General features: G+C 39.5%; 1 protein-coding gene across 1 annotated transcript in view; it reads right to left on the bottom strand.

The window, feature by feature from the left end:
* LOC136255273 (uncharacterized) overlaps positions 1–24,512 on the bottom strand; it is a 159,972-nt gene that overhangs the window by 66,654 nt on the left and 68,806 nt on the right. The window contains exons 13-23 of the mRNA XM_066047999.1: positions 21,437–21,775; positions 21,062–21,382; positions 20,722–21,012; positions 10,681–10,962; positions 6,762–7,024; positions 6,096–6,342; positions 5,375–5,478; positions 5,215–5,322; positions 5,092–5,161; positions 157–267; positions 1–108 (exon numbers count right to left, since the gene is read on the bottom strand). The exon at positions 1–108 is cut by the window's left edge and continues 178 nt beyond it. Coding sequence (XP_065904071.1) covers positions 1–108; positions 157–267; positions 5,092–5,161; positions 5,215–5,322; positions 5,375–5,478; positions 6,096–6,342; positions 6,762–7,024; positions 10,681–10,962; positions 20,722–21,012; positions 21,062–21,382; positions 21,437–21,775 — 2,244 coding nt within the window. The remainder of the gene's footprint in view (positions 109–156; positions 268–5,091; positions 5,162–5,214; positions 5,323–5,374; positions 5,479–6,095; positions 6,343–6,761; positions 7,025–10,680; positions 10,963–20,721; positions 21,013–21,061; positions 21,383–21,436; positions 21,776–24,512) is intronic.

Below are 24,512 nucleotides of genomic sequence, written 5' to 3'. Positions count from 1 at the left end.
GTAGTTCTAGAGCTCTCATCATAAGCCTTATTTGTTCAATAGTTTGACATTGTGATACATTAGGCGAGGCCCATACATCTTCTCCGACACATTTTCTGGTTGCAAATTCTGTATGATATAAAAGCATACATTGAGGATATTTTGTACACATGTTACCTGTTGCTTCACTGCCTCCTGGACATTTTTGAGTGGCTACTCCATTTAGTTGGGTTGCTGGCCATGTTACATTCCAAGTTTCATCTTGTTCAAGTTCACACCCAACAAAATCTATAATAGGGATTGTCAATCAATTGCAAACAATTAAGATCGTATAATTATAACACGGTTACGAGGCATATGACAGAAATATATGCACAAGTGCCCGAGTGCATATATATATATATACTTTTTTTAACCATCAAATTATGATGAATAAGGTGTATACAAAATAAAAGCAAGTGGATCCTTGGACAACATGCAACCGCACAACTGACTGGTAATTTGGTCAGCATGCAGGCATGGCAAGGAAAAGAAAGACAACATACACACACACACATACAGAAAAATTAATTACACACAAAAATTAATTACAAAACAGATTTAGCAAATTTAAAAGCAGTCCGGGTTGACAGTCCATTCCTTATAGCTTCAACCAAAGAATATCTGCTGAGAAGCAGATATTGAGGCTCTGGCCATCCCATTCAAAAGAACTCTAATACTAGCTTTAGACAAAGAAAATACTTGCTGGGTGAAACAAGTTACGTCCTTGATTGCATGAATAGACTTAGGTTGAAAGTGACCCAAAACACTGACTTCTACAGTTCTATACCAGGTAGAAATATTCAAACGATCCAGCTCAGCCAAAAGTTGCTGATATTCTGGTTTAAACTGTTTGCGGTCACGGGCTGATTCGATGTGCTGAACTGAGTCAAGTCTGTACCACTGTCTCAATTCTGCGAGGGTGACCGTGGGAGGACTTTATCACGCCGAATTCTTGTAAAAGGTCGCTCACAAAGTTAGAGAACTGCTCAGCCACTTCAACTGGTGGCAAATCATCACAACTCAAATAATGGTGAAGCCAACCCAGTCTGGTTCTAAGTATTTTGTAATATCCTGAGTAATCGTGTTATACTGTTATATCAGGTATGTTACAAGTCCAATTTTGGAAATGATTATAGATAGCAAGTTATAGTGAAACAGCACCTGTTAAATGAAATTAGTAGAAATAGTTGATCTCTTTTCAAGGTGACTGCTCTATTAGGATGATTGCTCTATTAGAGTATCTTGATCTCGCACTTGCTACACCAAGATGGATTTCATGTTATAACTCTATGGCTTTACGTCTGATTCTTCTACACTACTGAAGATCCTTCCTAAGATGATTACTCCATCTGTGCAGTGATTTTCAAAACGTTAATCCTAGCGGTTTTCTGGCAGGCGTGGCAAGTTAATTATTATTATTATTATCATCAATTTTGTCAAAACAACAGGGTCGTACAGAAGGACAAACCTGCAAACGTACTCCCCCCACAATTAAACATACATACAGTAACATTAAATGCACATGAATACAATAACTAAGACGAGACAGATAGCTAATAACAGAGCAATACACAACAGGACAAAAAAGAGAAAGTTATTTTAATAGAAATCGGCAAAGGGCAGTATGGAATAGATTTAATTTCTTAATCTGTAGGATGGAATGCGGTATGGTGTTCCAAAGAAAGGGCTGTTTACAAAAAAAGAGAAGCGATATGAATCAATAGTAGATACAACTGGCCGGATCGATAGAGGATGAGATCTAGTTGAGGTTTCGGGTAACTGAAAATGATTGTGAAATGGTAAAGAGCTTCTGTGGTGTAGACTATCATGTACATGACAAATGGAGAAATACTTGTGGCGCTGCTTGATGGTAGGCCAGTGTAACTCTTGCATACAGTCATCAGAAGATTTACTCCAGCAATATGATAATGGATTCCACCTACCCCTACATTGTATGGATTCCAAAAGATTGACACTGGTATTGGAGTAAAGATGCCACACTGGACAGGACTGGCCGGACAATACACTTGTAAGCAATGGACTTAATTGATATTGAAGAGTTAAGTAGTCGTTTTTTTTAAAAGCTAATCTCGATTGCATAATTGTTACACGCTGTTGGTCTTTTCGTTGTATTTTCATGTTTTTTAGCTCAATTTCTTTCAAACCACAAAAGGTTTGAGGCTTAATAGTTAATGTGTCTTTGTGAGATATTTGGTCTTGGTATTTGCTTCCTGGCTCTAGAAGAAGAATGAAGAACTCAAAGTATTTGTGTACATGACTATTGTTCCTCGACATTGAAGAAGTTATTGCAGGGGACCACCAGGCTGGACGGAAATACCTCATCGTATCCGTGTGGCAGACCGGATAGTCACTGGTCCTTGATTGGGTGTGATGGTCCCTGTTCTGTTTGGTTTCACTACGACTGTACTGGTGTTATTGATGATCCTAGGGGTAAGTGGATTTGTTTGAGTTGTTACATCAAGAATACCCACTCAGTGTGAGTTCTTCGAAATATTTCAAAGGGGGCTCATCTACAGACTGCTCAACAATCACAACTATTATTAATGACTGTAGTTTTGAGGATGCTGGTGTCTTACTCTGCTGGAAACTTTTGTATTTTGGTTGCACAGCTTTAGCTATCCCTGACACATCTAGAGATCCATCAGGCTCTTCTCTTACCACTATTGTAAAGCACCACGTTGCAGCAGTTGATTTCAGCTCTATGGACTTTTCCCCTCTTCTATATAACCAACGTTCTCCTACAAGGCCTAACCCATCTTTGTCTAATGACTCAAATCTGCACCACCATGTGGAGGCAAAGCTCTCAGATGGTGATTTTATTGTTGCAGTATGCCTTGCTAGTTGCAATGATACTTTGGTACCTTTTGATGACGAGACATTATCTGGTCTTCAGTCAAAACATCCATCCTCTCCTTGTGACATAGAGTTTCCTGAACCACCTGATGAAGTGGTCTCTGCCCAATTGCTGTTGGTAATGTATTTCATTGTCTTGCTGCAAAGACTGCTTGCCTTTGTTTAGGGAGTAACTTAGGACTTCTCTTTCATCCAGTGCAGTTAGGCTTGGGAAACCCAGGTGGCTGTGAGGCAGCGGTTCATGCTGCCTGTCAGTTTTTGTCATCAAGTTCTCATAGTCATCCTCTAGTTCTCCTCAAGGTGGACTACCACAATGCTTTCAATAGCGTCAGGTGAGACTGCTTTCTTCATGTCATGAGGGAGAAGTTTAGTTGTTTATTTCCCTTTGTCTGGCTTGCTTATCGTATCTCGGCTCACCTGAGTTTTGGTGACTCCATCATTCCATCTGCTACTGGTGTACAGTAAGGCGATCCCTTGGGTCCAGTCCTTTTCAGTCTAGCCATCCATTCCTTGGCTAGTAAACTTGTATCGACATTTAATGTATGGTATCTTGATGATAGCACACTCGATGGCCCACTACAGTCTGTTTGGCAGATTGTACAACTATTCTGGAACAATCGTCTTCCCTGGGATTCTCCTTGAACCTTTCCAAATGTGAAGCTTACATTGCAGGTGCATCTTTCACCCCCTTTGTTGATGAACTACAGTCTGTTGCACCTGGTGTCCATCTTCTTGATTTTTCAGAGGTTACTTTGTTGGGTTCCCCTATTACTCTTGATGCACTATCTTCAAGTTTTGAATCCAAAGGTTGGATGTATTCAGACTCTAATTTCACATCTGGATACTTTAATTGCCCATGATGTCTCTATCTGTTGTGTCATTGTTTTGCCACCCCCAAGCTGGAGTTTTAGAGAGGTTTGATGAGTTTATCCGCACTTCCCTCCAGACTGTTACTAACATTAGGATTAAAGCACTCTCTGCGGTGCAATAAAGCACTCTTTGTGGGAAATAAAGCACAGTTGCACACATCCTCTAGTGCAGGCTAAGCCCACAGTGCTCATGCCAGTATGACTAATCACCCAAGCCGGTGCAGGTTGATAGCCCTTGCTGTGCTGAGTGGTCAATAACCCCAGCCAATACGAGTTCTACCACTGGATTGCTTTTATAGACATATCTAAATAATAGTTAGATACCAAGACCAAGGGAACTAAGTGATTTAGTAACCCCAGGCTGTAGCGTCCTGAGCACAGCAAGGGCGCTAAGGGGTTACTAAATCACTTAGTGATTGTTAGTCGCAGTGTCTACCTTATTTAGACCATGGTTTAAAGTACGTACCTTTATAGCTAGAGCATGAGTGTGGGGTGAAAGAGTAATGCAGAACAGCGGAACGGTTTCTTCTTCAAATTCTTACAGCACCCACAAAAATAATTATTAGACCAATAACCAAAGTAACGGCTAGAACTACAGTACACACACCGTTTAGTCTACTATTTTGTCCAGAATTATTTGTGGAATATGGAGAAGAAGAGTATTACAGTATTATCAAGTACTGCAGTGTGCCTTTCGTGTTATAATTATTTATCATGTACAAAATTGCTTGAGGGCAGGTTACTACATGAACATGTGTAGGTGACTAAATGAGCATGTCGGGTGACTAAGTGATTTAGTAACCCTGAAAATGAGCAGTACCATAGTCTAAATACATGTACTTCAATGATGGGTGGGAGAAGGTAACGTTGTTGTTACATTTAATAATGTAAACCAATAAGTGCTGGAGATGTCACGGAAATACTTCACCATGTACCACAATAGAATCGAATGTGACTTGTGACCAAAACCTGTCAAAATATGTGATGAACGTCTACCATGCCAAATTATGGTGAACTATGTGTAAGTTACTTAGTAGTTTGTGTGCTTTCATGCTGCTATAATTTGTACAATGCATGCTAATTATGAGTCCTAGTGTATGGCTGCAGGCTACGACTTGAAAGTTCTATAAATAATTTAAAGTATTACCTTGCTCATGCTATATGAAAAATAAAGCACTCTGTGCTTTGCCTTGATGCTCATAAAGCACTTGGTTTTGCCTCATGCTTTATTAGCATCTCAGCCATGTGCCGAACACTTTATTTTTAATATAGCACTAATGACAATGCTTTAACATACATGCATACTTAATGCTTCATAAATACATACCATTTTCTATACAAAATGTATCATTTTGTGTGCCATCACTGTTGGTACTAAATATGTCTGGACAAACATCCTATCATGGATGATAGCACATTAAGACTAAAGGTTGTGAAATATTGTGCAAACCTGTTCACAGAATAAGTCATTACAGGCCAGACTTATATCAGGAAATCCGTCACTGTCTGAATCCAGACCACAGACTCGTCCATCACCAGCAAATGTAGGACTGTTACACTGTATTATATAAGTGACTACATTACAGCCAGAGAATCAGGACACAACTTACCTCACATCTACTAGAAGTACACAAACATGGTGCAACACTAGGACCAGTACAAACTGTTCGAACTCTATCACTTTGACTGACATTAACATGGCACAAGCAAGTTACTTTGAAAACAAAAGAATAGCACATATCAATTAATAGAATGACATATGTCTTCAAGTGCTAAATGCAAAGTTGCATATGGTCAATGTATTATAATTATTAGTTTGTGTCCATATAGAACTAGTGAGTGTGATAAAGGACAGCATGGCCATGACCAAAGGCTAGAATTTATGAGTTATTATACAATGATGTCATGTTTACAATAATATTATTAGTTATTTCCACTACAGCTAAACTTTTGTTCTATATACTCCTTGCTGTTAGACTTTGAGATTTCCTCACACACAGCAGAATAAATTGCATTCTAAGCCATTAGCTACACTACTCTACACTATACATTATTAACTTGCTTAATTAAATCAAGTCTGACAATTAAATCATTTTGGTGATCATGAGCTGGCTATTATGATGAAGAACTAGAAATCAATGGAATGCACAGGTTTGTTATTAAGGTAACAGTAATATACTGACCTAATGTTGTGACCTACTGATAGTTTGATAACCCTGGTAACCATGCATGCATCCATTATTTTGACTAAAGTTAACAAAATAAATTCTGCAGGTCAAATGTTGTTACCTTTAGCTGGCTATATGCAATGTGCTATCTATACCTACTTACATTCTGGTTGAAATAACAATACTCGAAATGCTTCATTGGTTAAAGTATGATCAGTAGGTAGAATGCTACGTTCATTTTCCTGTAGAATGCTCTGAATGTTCTCAACAGTGGTATTGGGAGTTTTTTGTAGACTAAATGACAATGTAAAACTCATAAAAGTTGATCCATTGCTGGATGTGTAATTCCATGTTCTATTCACAAGATTAGTGATCTCCACATCAAGGACATCCTCAAGTTGCATCGATGTCTAATAATTAAGGCTATCATATAGCTAGTACAGTATACGTATATGTGCTGACATCAGTTAATTATTATTATTATATTTGTTACTGTGCAGAAATCAAAAAGATTGTTGTGCACAGGTGATAAATTAGATATCACAATTGTGTAACAAGTATAAATGTGTGTAACACATAGGAGAAAATACTTCATTAATCATTAAGAAGAAACTTTTATTATTCTAACTTAGGCAGATACACAGCAAACTACCGTAATACATTTCTTACTCTTCACAATAATTTTTTAACTTACAGTCAATATTATCCATGTATATATACCCCTACATTCTTACTATTAGTAATAATATAACCATAAAATGAATGAGGACATTACAATCACAGCTAACAATTACTATTATCACACTGTAAGATTTTACACACAACTCACATTATTGATAATATTCTTGGAATTAGTCATACCAGTATCATTTAAAATCACAGTAAAGTAAACAATCATGACTGGTTTAGAACCAATGAACATGGTACAATTCCTCAGATCAACTAGTGACCAACTTCCATCACTATTACACTGTCGACCTATCTCAACACCAGAACGAAAACTGGGATGAAGTTGTGAACACAATTGTGTTGATAGTGAATTCTGTCTAGTGTTGGTCCAAAACAGAGCTTCAGAGAAGTCATTATCACACACTAAGCACAAAAATGCAAATGTTTATAGAGCAATCATTTATGCTTTCACAGAAGAAGCCTACGAGTCTTTAATCATACAGTACGATAGTACTGTCTAGTAGGGACCACAAAGGAGTAGGCTTGGCCCATGAAATAACATTGCCCAAAAACCAGCCTCAATTTTCTCTGACGATGATGAGGCAGCATTGGTTAGCTAAAGCTAAGCCTAAACGAGCTTTCAGATCGACCCGAAATGCTTTCACCAAGTTGCTATGGAATTTTAAACTAATTTATTTAATGGAATTTTCTACTGACTGACTGACTGAGTAAGTGACTGACTGACTGATGCCTTCAGACAAGCATAACTCGATAACGGCTAAGACTACAGGCATGATTTTCAACTGTTCAATGTTGCTTCAGCCCGGGAGGTCCCTTTTGGCATACCGCAGTATGTACAATGCATTCTTCATGGACTTACCAGTGTCCTCCGTTGTGTCCTATTCATCTTTGCTGACAGCGAAGTGTCGATTTGGTGTTAGCAAGTGATGGCTTCCCCTTTTAATGGAAAATCATCCATAATTGTTTAGAGGTGTACCGATAATCGGATCGGCTAAAATATCGGCCATCGATATGGTAATTTTTACCAATATCAGTATCGGGTGCAGGACAGCAGGAGGACCGATATCGCTACCGATTTTTATACAGTAGCAATAGTCTGTACATAAACGGATTATTTCTACATTATCCATGTGGCTCTTTAGTGCCAGTGGCTTATTGTTCACTCTGAAACAAGGGCTACGCTACGAGAAACCATATAAATACACGTGATTCTAGTGTTTGTTACTGGAAAGCTTATCGCAGTCTTTACAAATGAAGCAGTTATAGAGTACCTTGTAATAAAAAGAAGGGTCACAGATAACTAAGGAAATTTGCTGTACCAGCTTCTCAAGCCATTAGAATGCGGAGTAATGCAGAAATATTCGTTTAAAGCTTCATGGGAGTATACATAAAAATGTTTGTGGGTGCCTAATTGTTTAGATTGCACAATAGAAACCCAAGCTGGATATCACCACAGGCAGAGTACAGCAATGAATACATGCACATGTTGTTGTAGGGTAGGTAAATGTACACTTTTAACTATAATGCAAATATCGGATCAACTATCGGTTATCGGCTTCTTTTGGTGGCATCAATATCGGATATCGGGACATGCCAAAAACCCATATCGGTACACCTCTATAATTGTTATAGTGGCTTTTGTGATTGCAGAGGTGCTTTTCGAACAGTTCTTAATTCATACTGCTGTGTAACGGGTTGAACATAGCCAACAATGAAGCATAATGAATACTTCACTTTTTAGATGATAACTGATATAGCTGGGGCATGCGGCACCATTTTCAGATGAATTCACCAGTCATAATAATCATTTGTAAAAAAGTTGACAAACAAGTACACAAAAAAATTTGGAATTTTCAACTAGAGTAGGGACCGTAGCACATCAATAAAAAGTACTGAAACAAGTTGGAGTAGTCCATGATATTAAATCACAGAAAAAAGGCTGCAGTACATGTTGCTGGACCTTCAGTGCTGGTCACTGTAAAGTGTTAATAATAATAATAATAAAACAATAAGAAGTGTTATATCCCTACTGTGCATTTCTGTTGCGGTATATTGAGCACAGTAGGGATATATAATGCTTCTTATTGTTTTACTGTGATTTAATATCATGGAATACTCTAAGGTGTGGTCCACAATTTTCAGCTTTTTTGCAAGCGTACAAAGAGTACTTTTTTTCTGACCCCTCCCCCCAGCCAAAGGCGTACTATATAAATGTTGACACATGGATGTATTGTATAGCAGAACAAACACCCAGATACTTCAATATTGCAAAATTCATGTATGGTGTTTGTTTTGTCTTTTGGCAACGTATTATTTAGATGCTTTTGAAGCTGATACCCTGAAGGAAATGTTCTTACACACAGCAGGCATTAGTATTAACCTGATGCACATTGCAAATGTGTACATACACATCATAGAAACAACTTGTTATTGGCTATCTTTGATGTGTTCATACAAAATCATATCACTGGCAGTAGCAAAAACGTACAGTACTAGTTTGTAGGGTATTTTCACCACAGTCTGAGGTGGACTAGAGTCAGGAGATGTGGGTACACTCTGCAGAGACAGGTTTTCTCTATGGGCAACCCACAACTACCACAACTATGTAGTGTGAACAATTAAATTACTATACCCACATAATCCAGCCTCCCATACCCAATAGTATTCCTAAACCCACAACACCTTCTGCAGGTACAAAACAAAAGCAACAAACAGTGTAGCTAGATGCTATTCAATCGTTTATCAGTGTTAATTGCTAGACTAAGACTGAAGAGAAATAAGTAAGTACTGTTATAAAGTATAAAGCCTGTAGTATGTGTTATCACGCTAATAACTGTTCTTACCTGTAGTTTGAAACATGCTTCAATGAGGTTTATCTTTGCCTTCAGCTTATAAAGCCTCATTTCATTGGTAGCTAGCTAGCTAGCCTTTGCACTGTTTTCTAGAGTTTGCCAAAGCACATGTGTTGGCTTGGGCCCATGCATTAAGCATGAGCTCGCTTAGTCCACCATTTAATTGGACACTGAATTGCATGAATCAGCAGTAGGGCTTACTAGCTAGAGCCTTATCACTGCATTCGAATTTCTTGCCAACTCACGTGATCAGCATTTTTAAAAGTGTACATGTGATTTTACCCCCTCCCCCTAGCATACGGTTTGTACGTTTGTGAAACGGCTGAAAATTGTGGACCACCCCTAACTTGTTTCAGTACTTTTTATCAATGTGCTATGGTCCCTACTCTAGTTGAAAATTCCAAAATTTTTTGTGTACTTGTATTGTTTGCAACTACAAATTATGTATGTCTGTGAGATTCATCTACAAAATATTCTGATATGGGTCATAGTGAATTATCATCTGTTTGGTAGTTATTGGTAAAGCAAATAGGATATACCAAATGTACCATAAAGCAATGATTTTGAGATTACACCATACAGTGAACCTCAGTTATTCGGACCACACTTATCCGGATTCTTGGTCAACCAAACTATGGAAATGACTGCATACTCTATTAGACTGTTCTAATAGGGTAGTTGAAATCTTTAAAAATGTTCTTTTGCTATTTTAAGGTTATTTATACAGTTTCAGAGATATGGATACTTCAGACATATGGACCACCCCTGGTCCCAAGAGGTTCAGATAACTGAGGTTTCACTGTACTTGGATAGCTGTAAGCACTAACAGTGTTTGTGGAGTTGCCATACTCCATGCAGTCTAACTTTTTATCTACTTTCTTGAGTTGTATGGGAGTTTTGCAGTATGAGTGCATGTGGTCTCTCTGTGGTGTTGGGTAAATAGACAATGTCTAAAGCACAGGATTGGATTTAATTAAAATTATTATGGTATATTGTAATAGGTAATCTCAGTAAAAAACAAGTGATCCTCGAAAATATAACCGTATCAATCTGTGAAAATTGCATACCCGATAAATTTGTAAGTATATTGAATACCAACCACTGATGCTGTTTAGAACAGCACTGAAAGATTAATTACCCATTCATCTATATGGTGTCTACTATATATGTACACAGTTGAATTAAAAATCACTCCCACAACTATACCTGGTAAGATGTTTACAGTGATATTCTCATCAGCTGATAATTCACCAGCTCTAGCATGACATGTGTACACTCCACTATGAGAAGGTAAAGCATTTCTAATTGTTAGGTTGTGGTTGAGAACTGGTGGAGAAAATGTAATTCCTCCTACAATGTCTGCTCCATTGTGTGACCAAGTGAAGCCCACTTCCAGTATAGATGTTGAACATGATAAAGTAACTGATTCACCCTCCAATATTGTAACTGATCTGAATGATCTTGTGACAGTTAAAGTTAACAAAACTCCTAGCAAAGTACATTAAGCTGTGTTAGACATAGATAGCACCTCTATAAAAACATACAATAATACAGCCTATAAACTCAATGTGTTAGCATACCCTGTAAATCAACAACCAGCAATTAAACAATTCCAGAAAATACTAGTGGTTTTCAGTAACTGTGCGAGTGTTCATTGGACTATCTTGATTGTTCTAAGCACAATTCTATAGTTCTACTATCTTATATGTTAGGGGTTTCGCAGCCAACATGAACAGAAGGATCTGTGTTCAGGTGCACAAAGAAGTGTAAACTGAAGACAGTTAGAGAGAATGATGAAAATTGGATGCATTTTAGAGGTTTCCATAGAGTCATAGCTCTGTGAAAGTAACTTGGTTGATAATTCATGGGTTAATGACTAAGCATTACAAACAGATACAAATGTGACCGAATTTTGGAAAATCATTTGTATGGGTCCATTGTTGATTTACATAAAAAGTGTTTCAATACAATAAAAAAATGTAACTCACTTTCCCTGGAAGCTAAGCACATGAATTTTCCTCCAATTATGGAGCAACTCAAGACTTTTAAGAGTATCTGATGGCTAAAGTAATCCTTATGATTTTATCACCAATGCATGTTAGTGTAACACGGGTTCTCAAAAAAGGGGGCAGAGGGTGAGGGATGGCAGGGTGGGTAAAACGTAGACTACAAAATGGACAAGGATTGAGGCACCAGACCACAATTCAGAGGCAGGAAATAAGCTGAAATCTGTGAAAACAGGTATGTATCACACATTCACCTTCCTTCTCATCTGTCCAGAGTGTGTAAAGCCCTCTACAGCACATACCTGGCATTCACAGACCCATACAGATGTATGGCATAGTTACATAGGGTGACAGAAAACTGTCTACCAAAAGCAGACTTGACAGGTTGAAGGTGAGCTTGATGTGGAAATTGTTAGGCTGATAGTCCAGCAACTTCTTCATACTGGTGTTATCTCAATTTAGGCTTACCTGTATGGTTGATTTTGCTACATCCAGTCACAAAGTTTAGCTTTAGTAGACCAAGTATTAAAACTTTACAGTTGTTAATACATTTCTTAGTTACAGTTGTTAATACATTTCTTAGCTACAACCATTTTGATTTTATATGGCTACTCACTGCAGCCTACTATGTATTAGAAATTCATACACCCTGTTACATAAGCTATAAACAGACTAACATTTGTAGTAGTGTGTGCACATTTGTGATAATAGTCATATTGTATGCTGTGCGTCAGTTAGAATAAGATAAGTACTATCTAATCCAAAACAGCCAAGCTGTAAAAAAAGAGTGCGGCCCTGAGAAAGGCTATGGTGAAAAAAGATGTGAAATCCAAGGTGGCGGCCAAGAAATGGCTGTGATGGTAGGTTAATGGTAAAAATTTTAATAACGACAATTCAGGTGAATTTTGTGCCAAGACCAAGCGGCACCAAATTCACCTGAATTGTTGTTATTAAAATTTTTACCATTAACCTACCATCACAGCCATTTCTTGGCCGCCACCTTGGATTTCACATCTTTTTTCACCACAGCCTTTCTCAGGGCCGCACTCTTTTTTTACAGCTTAGCTGTTTTGGATTAGATTTCACTTCTTTTTGTATTTGTATACCCCAAAGCCGGCCTATGGCTGGCTTTAGGGCTTTTTAACCTGTCATTTTTTCTTTACTACAGGAAGAAGAAAAGATGAAGCAGGATGATTTCTTTGTAGCTGACCTCTCTGCAAGGTGATCCTTCTAGCTGATCTCTCTACCGGATGACTTGCTTGTAGCTGAACTCTCTACAGGGTGATTTGTTTGTAGCTGAACTCTCTACAAGGTAACTTCTTCTAGATGATCTTTCTACAGGGTGATTTGTTTGTCTCTACAGGGCAATTTGTTTGCAGCTGAACTCTCTACATGGTAGTTTCTTTGTAGCTGAACTCTCTACAATGTAACTTCTTCTAGCTGAACTCTCTACAGGGTAACTTGTTTCTAGCTGAACTCTCTACAGGATGATTTGTTTGTAGCTGAACTCTCTACAAGGTAACTTCTTCTAGCTGATCTTTCTACAGGGTGATTTGTTTGTCTCTACAGGACAATTTGTTTGCAGCTGAACTCTCTACATGGTAGTTTCTTTGTAGCTGAACTCTCTATAATGTAACTTCTTCTAGCTGAACTCTCTACAGGGTAACTTGTTTCTAGCTGAACACTCTACAGGGTGATTTGTTTGTAGCTGAACTCTCTACAAGGTAACTTCTTCTAGCTAATCTTTCTACAGGGTGATTTGTTTGTAGCTGAATTCTCTACAGGGCAATTTGTTTGCAGCTGAACTCTCTACATGGTAGTTTCTTTGTAGCTGAACTCTCTACAATGTGACTTCTTCTAGCTGAACTCTCTACAGGGTGACTTGTTTCTAGCTGATCTCTCTACAGTGTAACTTGTTTCTAGCTGAACTCTCTACAGGTCGATTTGTTTGTAGCTGAACTCTCTACAATGTACCTTCTTCTAGCTGAACTCTCTACAGGGTGACTTGTTTGTAGTTGAACCCTCTACAGGGTGATTTGTTTGTAGCTGAACTCTCTACAAGGTAACTTCTTCTAGCTGATCTTTCTACAGTGTGATTTGTTTGTCTCTACAGGGCAATTTGTTTGTAGCTGAACTCTCTATATGGTAGTTTCTTTGTAGCTGAACTCTCTACAATGTAACTTCTTCTAGCTGAACTCTCTACAGGGTGACTTGTTTCTAGCCGATCTCTCTACAGTGTAACTTGTTTCTAGCTAAACTCTCTACAGGGTGATTTGTTTGTCTCTACAGGGCAATTTGTTTGCAGCTGAACTCTCTACATGGTAGTTTCTTTGTAGCTGAACTCTCTACAATGTGACTTCTTCTAGCTGAACTCTCTACAGGGTGACTTGTTTCTAGCTGATCTCTCTACAGTGTAACTTGTTTCTAGCTGAACTCTCTACAGGTTGATTTGTTTGTAGCTGAATTCTCTACAAGGTAACTTCTTCTAGCTGATCTTTCTACAGGGTGATTTGTTTGTAGCTAAATTCTCTACAGGGCAATTTGTTTGCAGCTGAACTCTCTACATGGTAGTTTCTTTGTAGCTGAACTCTCTACAATGTACCTTCTTCTAGCTGAACTCTCTACAGGGTGACTTGTTTGTAGTTGAACCCTCTACAGGGTGATTTGTTTGCAGCTGAACTCTCTACATGGTAGTTTCTTTGTAGCTGAACTCTCTACAATGTAACTTCTTCTAGCTGAACTCTCTACAGGGTAACTTGTTTCTAGCTGAACTCTCTACGGGTGATTTGTTTGTAGCTGAACTCTCTACAAGGTAACTTCTTCTAGATGATCTTTCTGGTGCTTTGTTTGTAGCTGAATTCTCTACAGGGCAATTTGTTTGCAGCTGAACTCTCTACATGGTAGTTTCTTTGTAGTTGAACTCTCTACAATGTAACTTCTTCTAGCTGAACTCTTTACAGGGTAACTTGTTTCTAGCTGAACTCTCTACAGGGTGATTTGTTTGTAGCTGATCATGAACTCTCTACAAGGTAACTTCTTCTAGATGATCTTTCTACAGGGTGATTTGTTTGTAGCTGAATTCTCTACAGGGCAATTTGTTTGTAGCTGAACTCTCTACAATGTAACTTCTTCTAGCTGAACTCTCTACAGGGTAACTTGTTTCTAGCTGAACTCTCTACGGGTGATTTGTTTGTAGCTGAACTCTCTACAAGGTAACTTCTTCTAGATGATCTTTCTGGTGCTTTGTTTGTAGCTGAATTCTCTACAGGGCAATTTGTTTGCAGCTGAACTCTCTACATGGTAGTTTCTTTGTAGTTGAACTCTCTACAATGTAACTTCTTCTAGCTGAACTCTCTACAGTGTGACTTGTTTGTAGCTGAATCCTCTACAGGGTGATTTGTTTGTAGCTAAACTCTCTACAAGGTAACTTCTTCTAGCTGATCTTTCTACAGGGTGATTTGTTTGTAGCTGAATTCTCTACAGGGCAATTTGTTTGCAGCTGAACTCTGTACATGGTAGTTTCTTTGTAGCTGAACTCTCTACAATGTAACTTCGTCTAGCTGAACTCTCTACAGGGTGACTTGTTTCTAGCTGATCTCTCTACAGGGTGATTTGTTTCTAGCTGAACTCTCTACAGGGTGATTTGTTTGTAGATGAACTCTTTGCATGATTGTTTCTTTGTAACTGAACTCTCTACAATGTGACTTCTTCTAGCTGATCTCTCTACAGGATGACTTATTTCTAACTGAACTCTCTATAGTGTGATCTGTTCATAGCGGAACTTTCTACTGGGTGATTTGTTTGCAGCTAAACTCTTTGCATGATTGTTTCTTTGTAACTGAACTCTCTACAAGGTAATTTCTTCTAGCTGATCTCTCTACAGGGCAATTTGTTTGTAGCTGAATTCTCTACAGGGTGATTTATTTCAGCTGAACTCTCTACATGATGGCTTCTTTGTAGCTGAACTCTCTATTAGGTACCTTCTTCTAGCTGATCTGACTACAGGGTGACTTGTTTGTAGCTGAATTCCCTACAGAATAACTTGCAATGTAATATAACTGTGTAAATTATACATGCAGCTGAATGCTTTATTAGGGTGACTGTTCTATTAGAGTATCTCGATCTCGCATTTGCTGCACGTAGTTTCCTTTCGAATCATAACTCTGTGATTTGTAATCCGATTCTTCTGTACTACTGCAAGAACTTTCTATGATGATTATTCCAGCTACATACTGATTTTCAGCTCGTTGCTCTAAGCGGTTTGCCTGGTAGACACGAAAACTAATAGTTTTATTATTCATAAAAATCAATCGCATAATTTTGACACAGGTTGGGTTTTGTGTCATATCTCCATGGTCTTTATCCCGATTCTTTTCAAACCACAAAAAGGCACTCCTACGATGGTTGCTCCATCTACATATCAATTTTCAACTGATTCCTCCAAGGGGTTTACCCTGTAGGTGTGACAGACCTTCGACCTTATTTTACGCAAATAATCGATAATAACTCCGTGAATGTTCATAGGATTCCTACCAAAGTTGGTACGGAGATCCGCCTTAATGAGCCCTTTAAGTGTGCCAAATTTCAGCCCAATCCGAGCACGCATTCGTGTTTAATGGCGAATTTTGCGAAGTGTGCGAAATGAATAAGATGAAGAAGAAAAAAACGAAGAAATTAAAACGAAATTGTGTTCGCTCGTATCTCGGAAATGGCTGCAGCGATTTTCTTCAAATTTGGTATGTAGACTCCCATAACTGGGCGGCACGTCTCCAGCAAATTTGGTTCCAATCGGATAAGGGATCACAGAGCTACATAGGTGTGAAAATTGCGTTTTCTTTCTTCCTGTTAATATACTCACGGTGTGGCGCGCCGGCTTCTTGGGCCGCACGACACACTATCGTGTGTCTTGATTCATTATTTGCACCAATATCATAGTTGGATGTTATATCCAATAATAGCTTGCTGTAAAGCACATGAAGAGGAATGAAGAACACAAAATAATTGCCAGATAGATGCAACAGTCATTGAAACTATTAAGGTGGCGCTAAAGCAACAACATGTATTCTTGACAACAATCTGCTGTATCTCAACATGTTCTCAATTTTAAGACATATTGAAAGCTAGTACTTAATATAGCATGTACAATAAACTACACATACAGGATTCTATCATTCGTAGGGAGTATAAAACACAGAAATGCTCTCAAAGCAAGAAATTGGTGGTACTTAGTGGACCACCGAAGACAAGTTATTTTTTAATAACCTCAAGTTTTAGCTCCAATACTTCACCTGATGAAAGCATACTGATACAAGAATCATTCTATGTATCAATAAGTAGAAGCAATTTACAAGTCGAAATATATGGCAATTACAAGCAGATGACAGCCTTGTTCCACCATTCACACCAAGCGAAGAAGCCATATAATGGCTACATGATATACTGATACATAGAATTATTCAGACACTACTGCTTATCATTCATATGAAGTTTTGTGGCTGTTCAACCCATATCTACAAAGAAAAGACCATGTTTGTAACAGGCTGTAAGGTGGGTCAAAACAAATAATAATTATTAGTGGCACTTGTTTTCACATTGTCAAGGTTGTTAATTTGTTGTTAAGGTGAGTTGAATTCCACCTGAACTGTGTAACAGCAGCTGCGTGATAGTTATCATTAGGGATAAAGGGTTATGCCTGTCATAATACCCCCCCTCCCTCTCTTTTTTTTTTTCTCCCTGTAGTGCCCATCTATGACTTACCACCAGAATTGTGGGATAAAGAGCTGGTGCAACAGGCTCCCAGGCCACCTTCCCCTGACAGCTGGTTACAGCAATGGTCATCCTCACTCCAAACTAATTCCCCTTTCCAAGTGCCCATCACAGCTAGCTTGGTACATACCCCACTTTGTGCCCCGGCATGGTATTCAATGCTGATAAATCACCCTCATAGGCAGCTGGTGCAATTCACACTATGTGGTATCCAAGAGGGCTTCCGTATTGGCTTCACAAAACCTACATCATTGAAGTCTTCCAAACGCAACTTGAAAGGAGCACGAGAACACCCTGATGTAGTTTCCGACTACCTTGCAACAGAGCTATCCCTAGGCCGAATTGCAGGACCTTTCCCCCCAGGAGCAGTCCCTCAAGTCCACCTAAATTGTTTTGGCGTAATCCCCAAAGGTCAGACAGGGAGATGGAGGCTCATTGTGGACCTGTCCCACCCCAAAGGTCAGAGCGTGAATGATGGCATACCTAAACATTTATGCTCCCTTAAGTACGTAACCATTGATGAGGCCATAAAGGGGATCATCCAGCTTGGCCGTGGCACTCTACTGGCCAAGATTGACATAAAGAGTGCATTTCGCCTAATCCCAGTCCATCCAGCAGATAGGCACATGCTAGGGATGAAGTGGGGAGATGGAGTATACATTGACACCTGCCTCCCGTTTGGGTTACACTCAGCGCCCAAACTGTTTAATATCCTAGCAGAATTCTTAGCTTGGATAGTTAGACAAAGCAATATGTCATTCTTAATTCACTACCTGGATGATTTCCTAACGATGGGGCCTCCCTCCTCCCCAGTCTGCCAACACAATTTAGATACAATCATTCAAACCTGTGATTACCTTGGTGTCCCACTGGCTTTGAAAAAAGTAGAGGGTCCACTTACCACCCTGCCATTCCTAGGCATTGTTCTAGACACCAGCAGGATGGAGGCAAGACTACCTGAAGAAAAGCTTTTGAAACTGCGGAAAGAAATTGTCGACTGGATCGGCTACACCAATGCAACAAAACAGGAAATTCTCTCCCTGGTCGGATCTCTGCAGCATGCTGCAAAAGTGGTATGCTAAGGCAGAGCTTTTGTCTCCTGCATGTATGTAACAGCAGCCAAAAGTAAGAGAGCTACATTTCTACACCAGATTAAACGTGGAGTTTAGGTCAGACCTGTGTTGGTGGCACACTTTCTTAACGGACTGGAATGGCCTCAGCCTGCTCCGCTGGAATGACAACAACTGGTCTCCCAGCCACATCATCCAGACAGATGCATCAGGCTCTTGGGGGTGTGGTGCCTTTTGGGAGGGCCAGTGGTTGCAATGGTGCTGGCCACCAGAATGGGCCCAATACAACATCATGATAAAAGAACTGGTTCCCATAGTTTTGAGTTGCGCTGTCTGGGGTAAACAGTTGGCAGGGAGTAAAGTACTGTTTGAATGCGACAACTCCAGCGTGGTCGCTGCAGTTAACAAGCAATACACAAGAGAACCAACAGCCACGCACTTACTACGGGGTCTCTGGTTTTTTGTAGCCTATTTTGATATTGACGTTAAGTGTAAGCATATAGCAGGGGTAACCAACACAACAGCAGATCACTTGTCCCGTGGTAACCTACGTCAATTTTTCTCTTTACACCCTCAGGCGTCCCTCCTGCCATCTCCACTGCCTCCACCATTGCTCCAGATCATAGCGGGAGGGCCAGATTGGACATCACCTCTATTCAGGCAGCTGTACAATACTACTTTGAGAATGGTTTAGCACCAGCTACTCAACGATGTTATAGTGCCGGCCAACAAAGATACATACAATTCTGCACACAAGCTAATCTAACACAGATACCCACTTCAGAAAGCACATTGTAGCTTATTTAGCACGCACAGGTTTAGCACACAGCACAATAAAAGTCTATCTTTCCTCTATTGGTAATTTACACTTATCCTGCAGTCAGCACCACGTGTACCGCAGGGCTCTCACCCCACGCTTGGAACGGATCCTCCAGGGCATCAAACGAGAACAAGCCAGTACACGCCCAGTCAGAATACGCCTCCCCGTCACAGTGGACATCATGCATAGCATCTACTCAGTTTTGTCTAAGACCCCAAACCAATACCAGGAAATCATGCTGTGGGCAGCATGCTGCACCGCATTCTTCGGTTTCCTCCGAGTGGGGGAAATGACCGTCCCTACGAAGACTGCTTTTAATGACTCCATTCACTTGTCCTTACGGGACGTTGCTCTTGACAGCAGGTCAACACCAACCATAGTTTGGCTCACGATCAAGCAGTCTACGACTGACCCCTTCCGCAAGGGAGCCAGGTTATGCCTGGGTCTAACAGATTCGATAGTCTGCCCAATCAAGGCATTGCTGGCACTTAGAGGTAGCAAACCCGGTTCATTATTCCTTGTGGAGGACAAAACACCCCTGACTCGGGTCCAGTTTAAGTCTCTCCTCTCTGCTAAATTAAAGAAAGCTGGGCTAGATGACTTACAATACAACACCCACAGTTTCAGGATCGGTGCAGCCACTGCAGCAAAGGCAGCAGGAATCTCAGATGTACATATCCAATTGTTGGGCCGCTGGAGGAGTTCAGCATTCCAAGGCTACATCAAAACACCCGTCCAAGTTCTCACAAGGCTCTCCAAGCAACTGGTATCTGCTCCTGGGTCTCAATGGAAATAGCTTACAAGAAACAAGTGCATCATACATTAGCATACCAAATAATTATACCTTCATATGGCATACCTTTGTATAGACTGTTGTACTCACATATTTGCACATGTTATATAGAGTAATCATTGAATATTATAAGGGCACAAGGAAAGTGAAGTGATCAACAAACAGGTTGGCTTCTGGTGGATATGCAGAGGCTCCTGCTATTCCTATGGCTTGGAGGCCTTTCTTTGGCCTGTAGAAATTTTGTGGCTTCAAGTTGGGGGAATCCATAAGAATTTCTACCTCCAAGCCTTTATAGTAAATAATTGGCCAATATATTTCGGGTACTAAACTTAATTTGCTGAAAGTGGCCTCCTTTGTTAAAACGGCTAAATAGGAGAACCAGGGAGCCCTGCATAACCACCAAGAAAACCACCATCAGCTGACGGTGGCATTTCAATGTTCAGTGGGATAGAGGAAGGGACCAGGCTTACTGGGTCTCAACTAACTAGCTACATTAAACACAGATTGCATGTACACTAAGTCAAATACATTTGCTATGGCTTCTTGTGCATGTCATTGCTTTATCGCCACCTTAAACATCCACTTATTTATTGATAAAGATCTCAACAGGTATATACACAGACCAGAATGCAGCAGTGAATAAAGACTATGTCTCAGGAATGGAAAACTCTAACAACAGGTGGAATGGCGGCTGTAATATTCACCATACATTGTATTGACAGGAATACGTGTGCTTTCTACTTTACAAGGTCACACCAGCATACAATGAATTTTCAATTTAATGCATAGTACCTGTTCGTATCATCACTGGGTCAGAGATTGGTCCATACCCATCAATTTGAGTACCAGCACTAACCGATACATAATATCTGGTGAATATTTCCAAGTCTTCTATCACATAAGAAGTATCACTATCAAGTGATACAGTAGTCCAGTTGAGTGGCTGAGATACTTTGGTATAGTTGAGTTGATGTTTACTGATGATGCCATTCCTTACTAGTGGATCAGGAAGTTGCCAACTTACAGCAATAGAAGTATAATTGGGAGATGATAGTGTAACACTTAATGGTGGACCATCAGGAACTGTGTATAGGATATTATCAATTATTACAATGACTTGATATACACTCACCATCCTCCAGTGTCTGCACTACACACTCCATTGGGTTAGAATATGGTCCAATTCCTACTACAGTATGTGCCGCTAGAGCAATAGTATAACTGGTAGCTATTCTCAGATCAGTCACAATAGTGTTAGTGTCATTGTTACCAATATTAATACTGACATTTCCATCAGTAAAATAGTCGGAAGTGGACAGTGACTGACCAGGAACATAAGACATACTATAGTCAGTAATAATACCATTAGACATAACAGGAGATGACCAAATGATCCTAATGGAAGTGGAGCTAACAGCAGTGGCTGAACAATTAACAGGTGGTGTCTCAGGAGCTATGAGTAGAACATGTACTACATTATAAACAGAACAATCCTTGCTATACTAACCATCTTGATGGGTCTGTATAATCTGTGATGTTCCTGCTGCCTCCAAATCTCCACATCCTAACCTATTACAAGCTACTACAGCAAACTGGTACCTCATAAAAGGTAGAATCTGCTCAGTCACATTATAACTGTTAGTAGTAGTGGTAAACATGTTAGCTTGTCTATTTCCCATACCGGATGATGTCATTAATAGTGTGAAGTCTGAATTATTGTTCACAGATCTGATGTATACATTGTATCCCATAATATCACTATTTCCATCATATGGGATATCCCATTGTAGGTATACCCATCGTCTATTGATGTCCACAATAGTGGCATTTGTTGGATCAGGTCTCTCTGAAATATAAAGGTATATTAAAAATACCAAGTTAATAGAAATGGTTAAATACAAAACACAGCAGTGGGTAGTCAAGCACCAATACTTTTTCCTTACCAAATGTTAAAATTCTTTCCCATTATTATTTTTTACAGCATTACATTTGTACTTGTTTACAAGGAATCATCCCATGAATGCCATCCCACCAGGGACCTGTGAGAAGGCTTAATAAAGCTTGTGATATTGAGTAAAATTTTTGGCAGAAGGGCCTTAAGGAACATCAAATATTCACAGACATTACCTGTGGCACCCATTGTTGTTATAATTGGTTATGAATAGGTAAAATAATTCTTTTCCAGACCATATTGTTACAGTAGAAAGGTGGGGGGAGGGATATAACTTTATTGTGATGAAGCACTAATTTACATATGTGACCAGATTTTACAAAATCGATCCAAATCGTACATCAGGCAAAATCAAACTAACACCACCAGTGGATAGCTACACTACCGTACTACTAGTTTTGACCCTCAGTACTACTCAAACTACTCGAGGCTGGTTTAACAGACGTCTTTTCTGGGTGGTGTGGAGTGCTCAAATGGCAGCTTCAAGCCTTGTGAAGGACCTGGCTTGGCAAGAATCAGTGGTTTACTGGTGGACAGCCATATAATGTTGGCCAGACGTTTTCTCTGTTGATTTTGCTACATATCAGCCACTAAGGAGTCAGCACAGCCCTCGTGTCTGGACTCCAATTGTGGCCTGCCTCCATTTTGAGGTCTATCTCTTGCCATCCCCGCCATCCCCCACCCTCCACCCCTTTGTGAGCACTCGTGATACTACTTTGCTTGTCCAACTGCTCAAATTTTCTATCTTATTTGGAGGGAAACTCTACAAGCAGCTACAAGTACTGGAAGTGGCCTGAAAGGTAACAGATTGATGCATCTTTTGTGTAAATTTCATACGCGTGCTTGCTATCCTTGGAGACTTATGCTGGCTTTAATTCTTTAAAACCGTTTATCTCGAAACTTCTAATGTGCAATTTGGATCGTTTTTCCAAAATCCAGTCACATATGTATGCTCTTTCCCTGGAATAAATAACCATACCATGTTTTACATGAAACTATAAAGCAGTATCCATCAGGCAGACCTCACCACCTGCATCCATCCCTTCATATCAGACATTGTAACATGCATTGTGGCAATAATTACAACCAAAGTGTAAAGTATATCTATACAAAAAATGGGGGGTGGGAGGGGGTAGGACTAATACAATAAAGCTAAATAGGTACCTAGCGAGGTGAACCCAGAAAGGTTGCATTATTGGATACCACTGTGTGACACACTAGAAGCTGTATGTACATATTAAGCTTAGTTGTGAAAAGAAATTTGGCCCAATTTACTGACCAATTAGTAGATTGCTACCCATTTCCTTGTTTGGCCTGACATTTGTCAGGTCAGGGAAGGTTGGATGTAGACTGTGGTTCTCACTTGCATTGTTACTCTAGTTGACATGATAACAATGTGACATTAAACTAACCAGATGGGGCCACTGTACACCATTGTATTTTGAGGAAAATAGTGTTGTTGCTAATTGCCTAGCACCCATGTCAGATCAACCATAAAGCTGGTCTGATATTTGTCTGATCATTACTTAAAACAAAATTTAATTATAATCACCTTGGACTGGGAACACTAACCAGAAGCATAGATCGTTTATACCCCCTGGATTGGAATCTTCTGTTTTTAACACTTCCATCTGCACCTCTATCGACACTTTTCTACAAAGAGATCTATGAATTGATGCATCAGTAACTCGACTTTAGCGTATTAATTATCTGCTTAGTGGACAGTACGGGTAATGAGTTTACTTCAGCTCGATTAACAAAGGATGGATAAGTACACAAAACAAATTGTAAGTTAAGAAGATGTTGCTTCAGGCGGGTAGAGCTAGCCAAAATTTGTCGCCATCATTCAAACGGCAAGATTTGAACATGGAGACATGGACTAATGACTTCACTGGTTCGATTCCTTATCCCAAGTTATATTTACGGACTGAATTTGATGCTCATAAAGTGAATAATTCCAGAGTTACAGCTAGCCAAAGTTTTAATCGCTTGAATCTGTCAGCAAGTTCTGTCACTGTTTTTTGCATCCACAATCACCTTTCCGCCTTATTCGAAGTAAAGAGCAAGATTACCGTATCAAACAACACAAAATTCACTACAGAACAATAGATCAGAGCCCAGTCAACACCAATTAATTAACGGTGCGGATAGTCCAGCATGTAAGTACAGCAAGTATGCGGAGATTCCTATCCCGGGGGTGTAAAGGATCTATGCCAGAAGCAGCTTCAAGTTTCACGCCTGTCTGGAGGGGCTGTCCTAGGCAAGGAGTCTATTATGCTTTTTGAGCTTTCAATTATTCTTTCTGGCAATTCATTTTACATTATTCCTGCAAAAACTAGCACATTTACAGTGAAAGCTTTTTCTTTTAGCAAACGTGACTGCTATAATTATTAGAATTATATATACACCAGAAGTTGACTGTTCTATTAGAGTAAAGGACTGCTTTGTTAGACTATATTGATATTTTCATGCTTGCACTGTTTTATCCAAAACGTTTTTGAATTACACTACAAGGAAAACTTATAATTTTGCACTAATTATTCCTAGAAAGCATCCGATTATTCTGGAATATTCCCCAATACCTATTATTCCCAAAATTATTCCACATAATAGACACGTCTCTAGGCTATCC

Source organism: Dysidea avara, chromosome 5 (assembly GCF_963678975.1).
Source record: "Dysidea avara chromosome 5, odDysAvar1.4, whole genome shotgun sequence".
Classification (NCBI taxonomy): domain Eukaryota; kingdom Metazoa; phylum Porifera; class Demospongiae; order Dictyoceratida; family Dysideidae; genus Dysidea; species Dysidea avara.
Note: the sequence above shows the minus strand (reverse complement) of the source record. Positions and strands in the feature narration are given on the sequence as shown.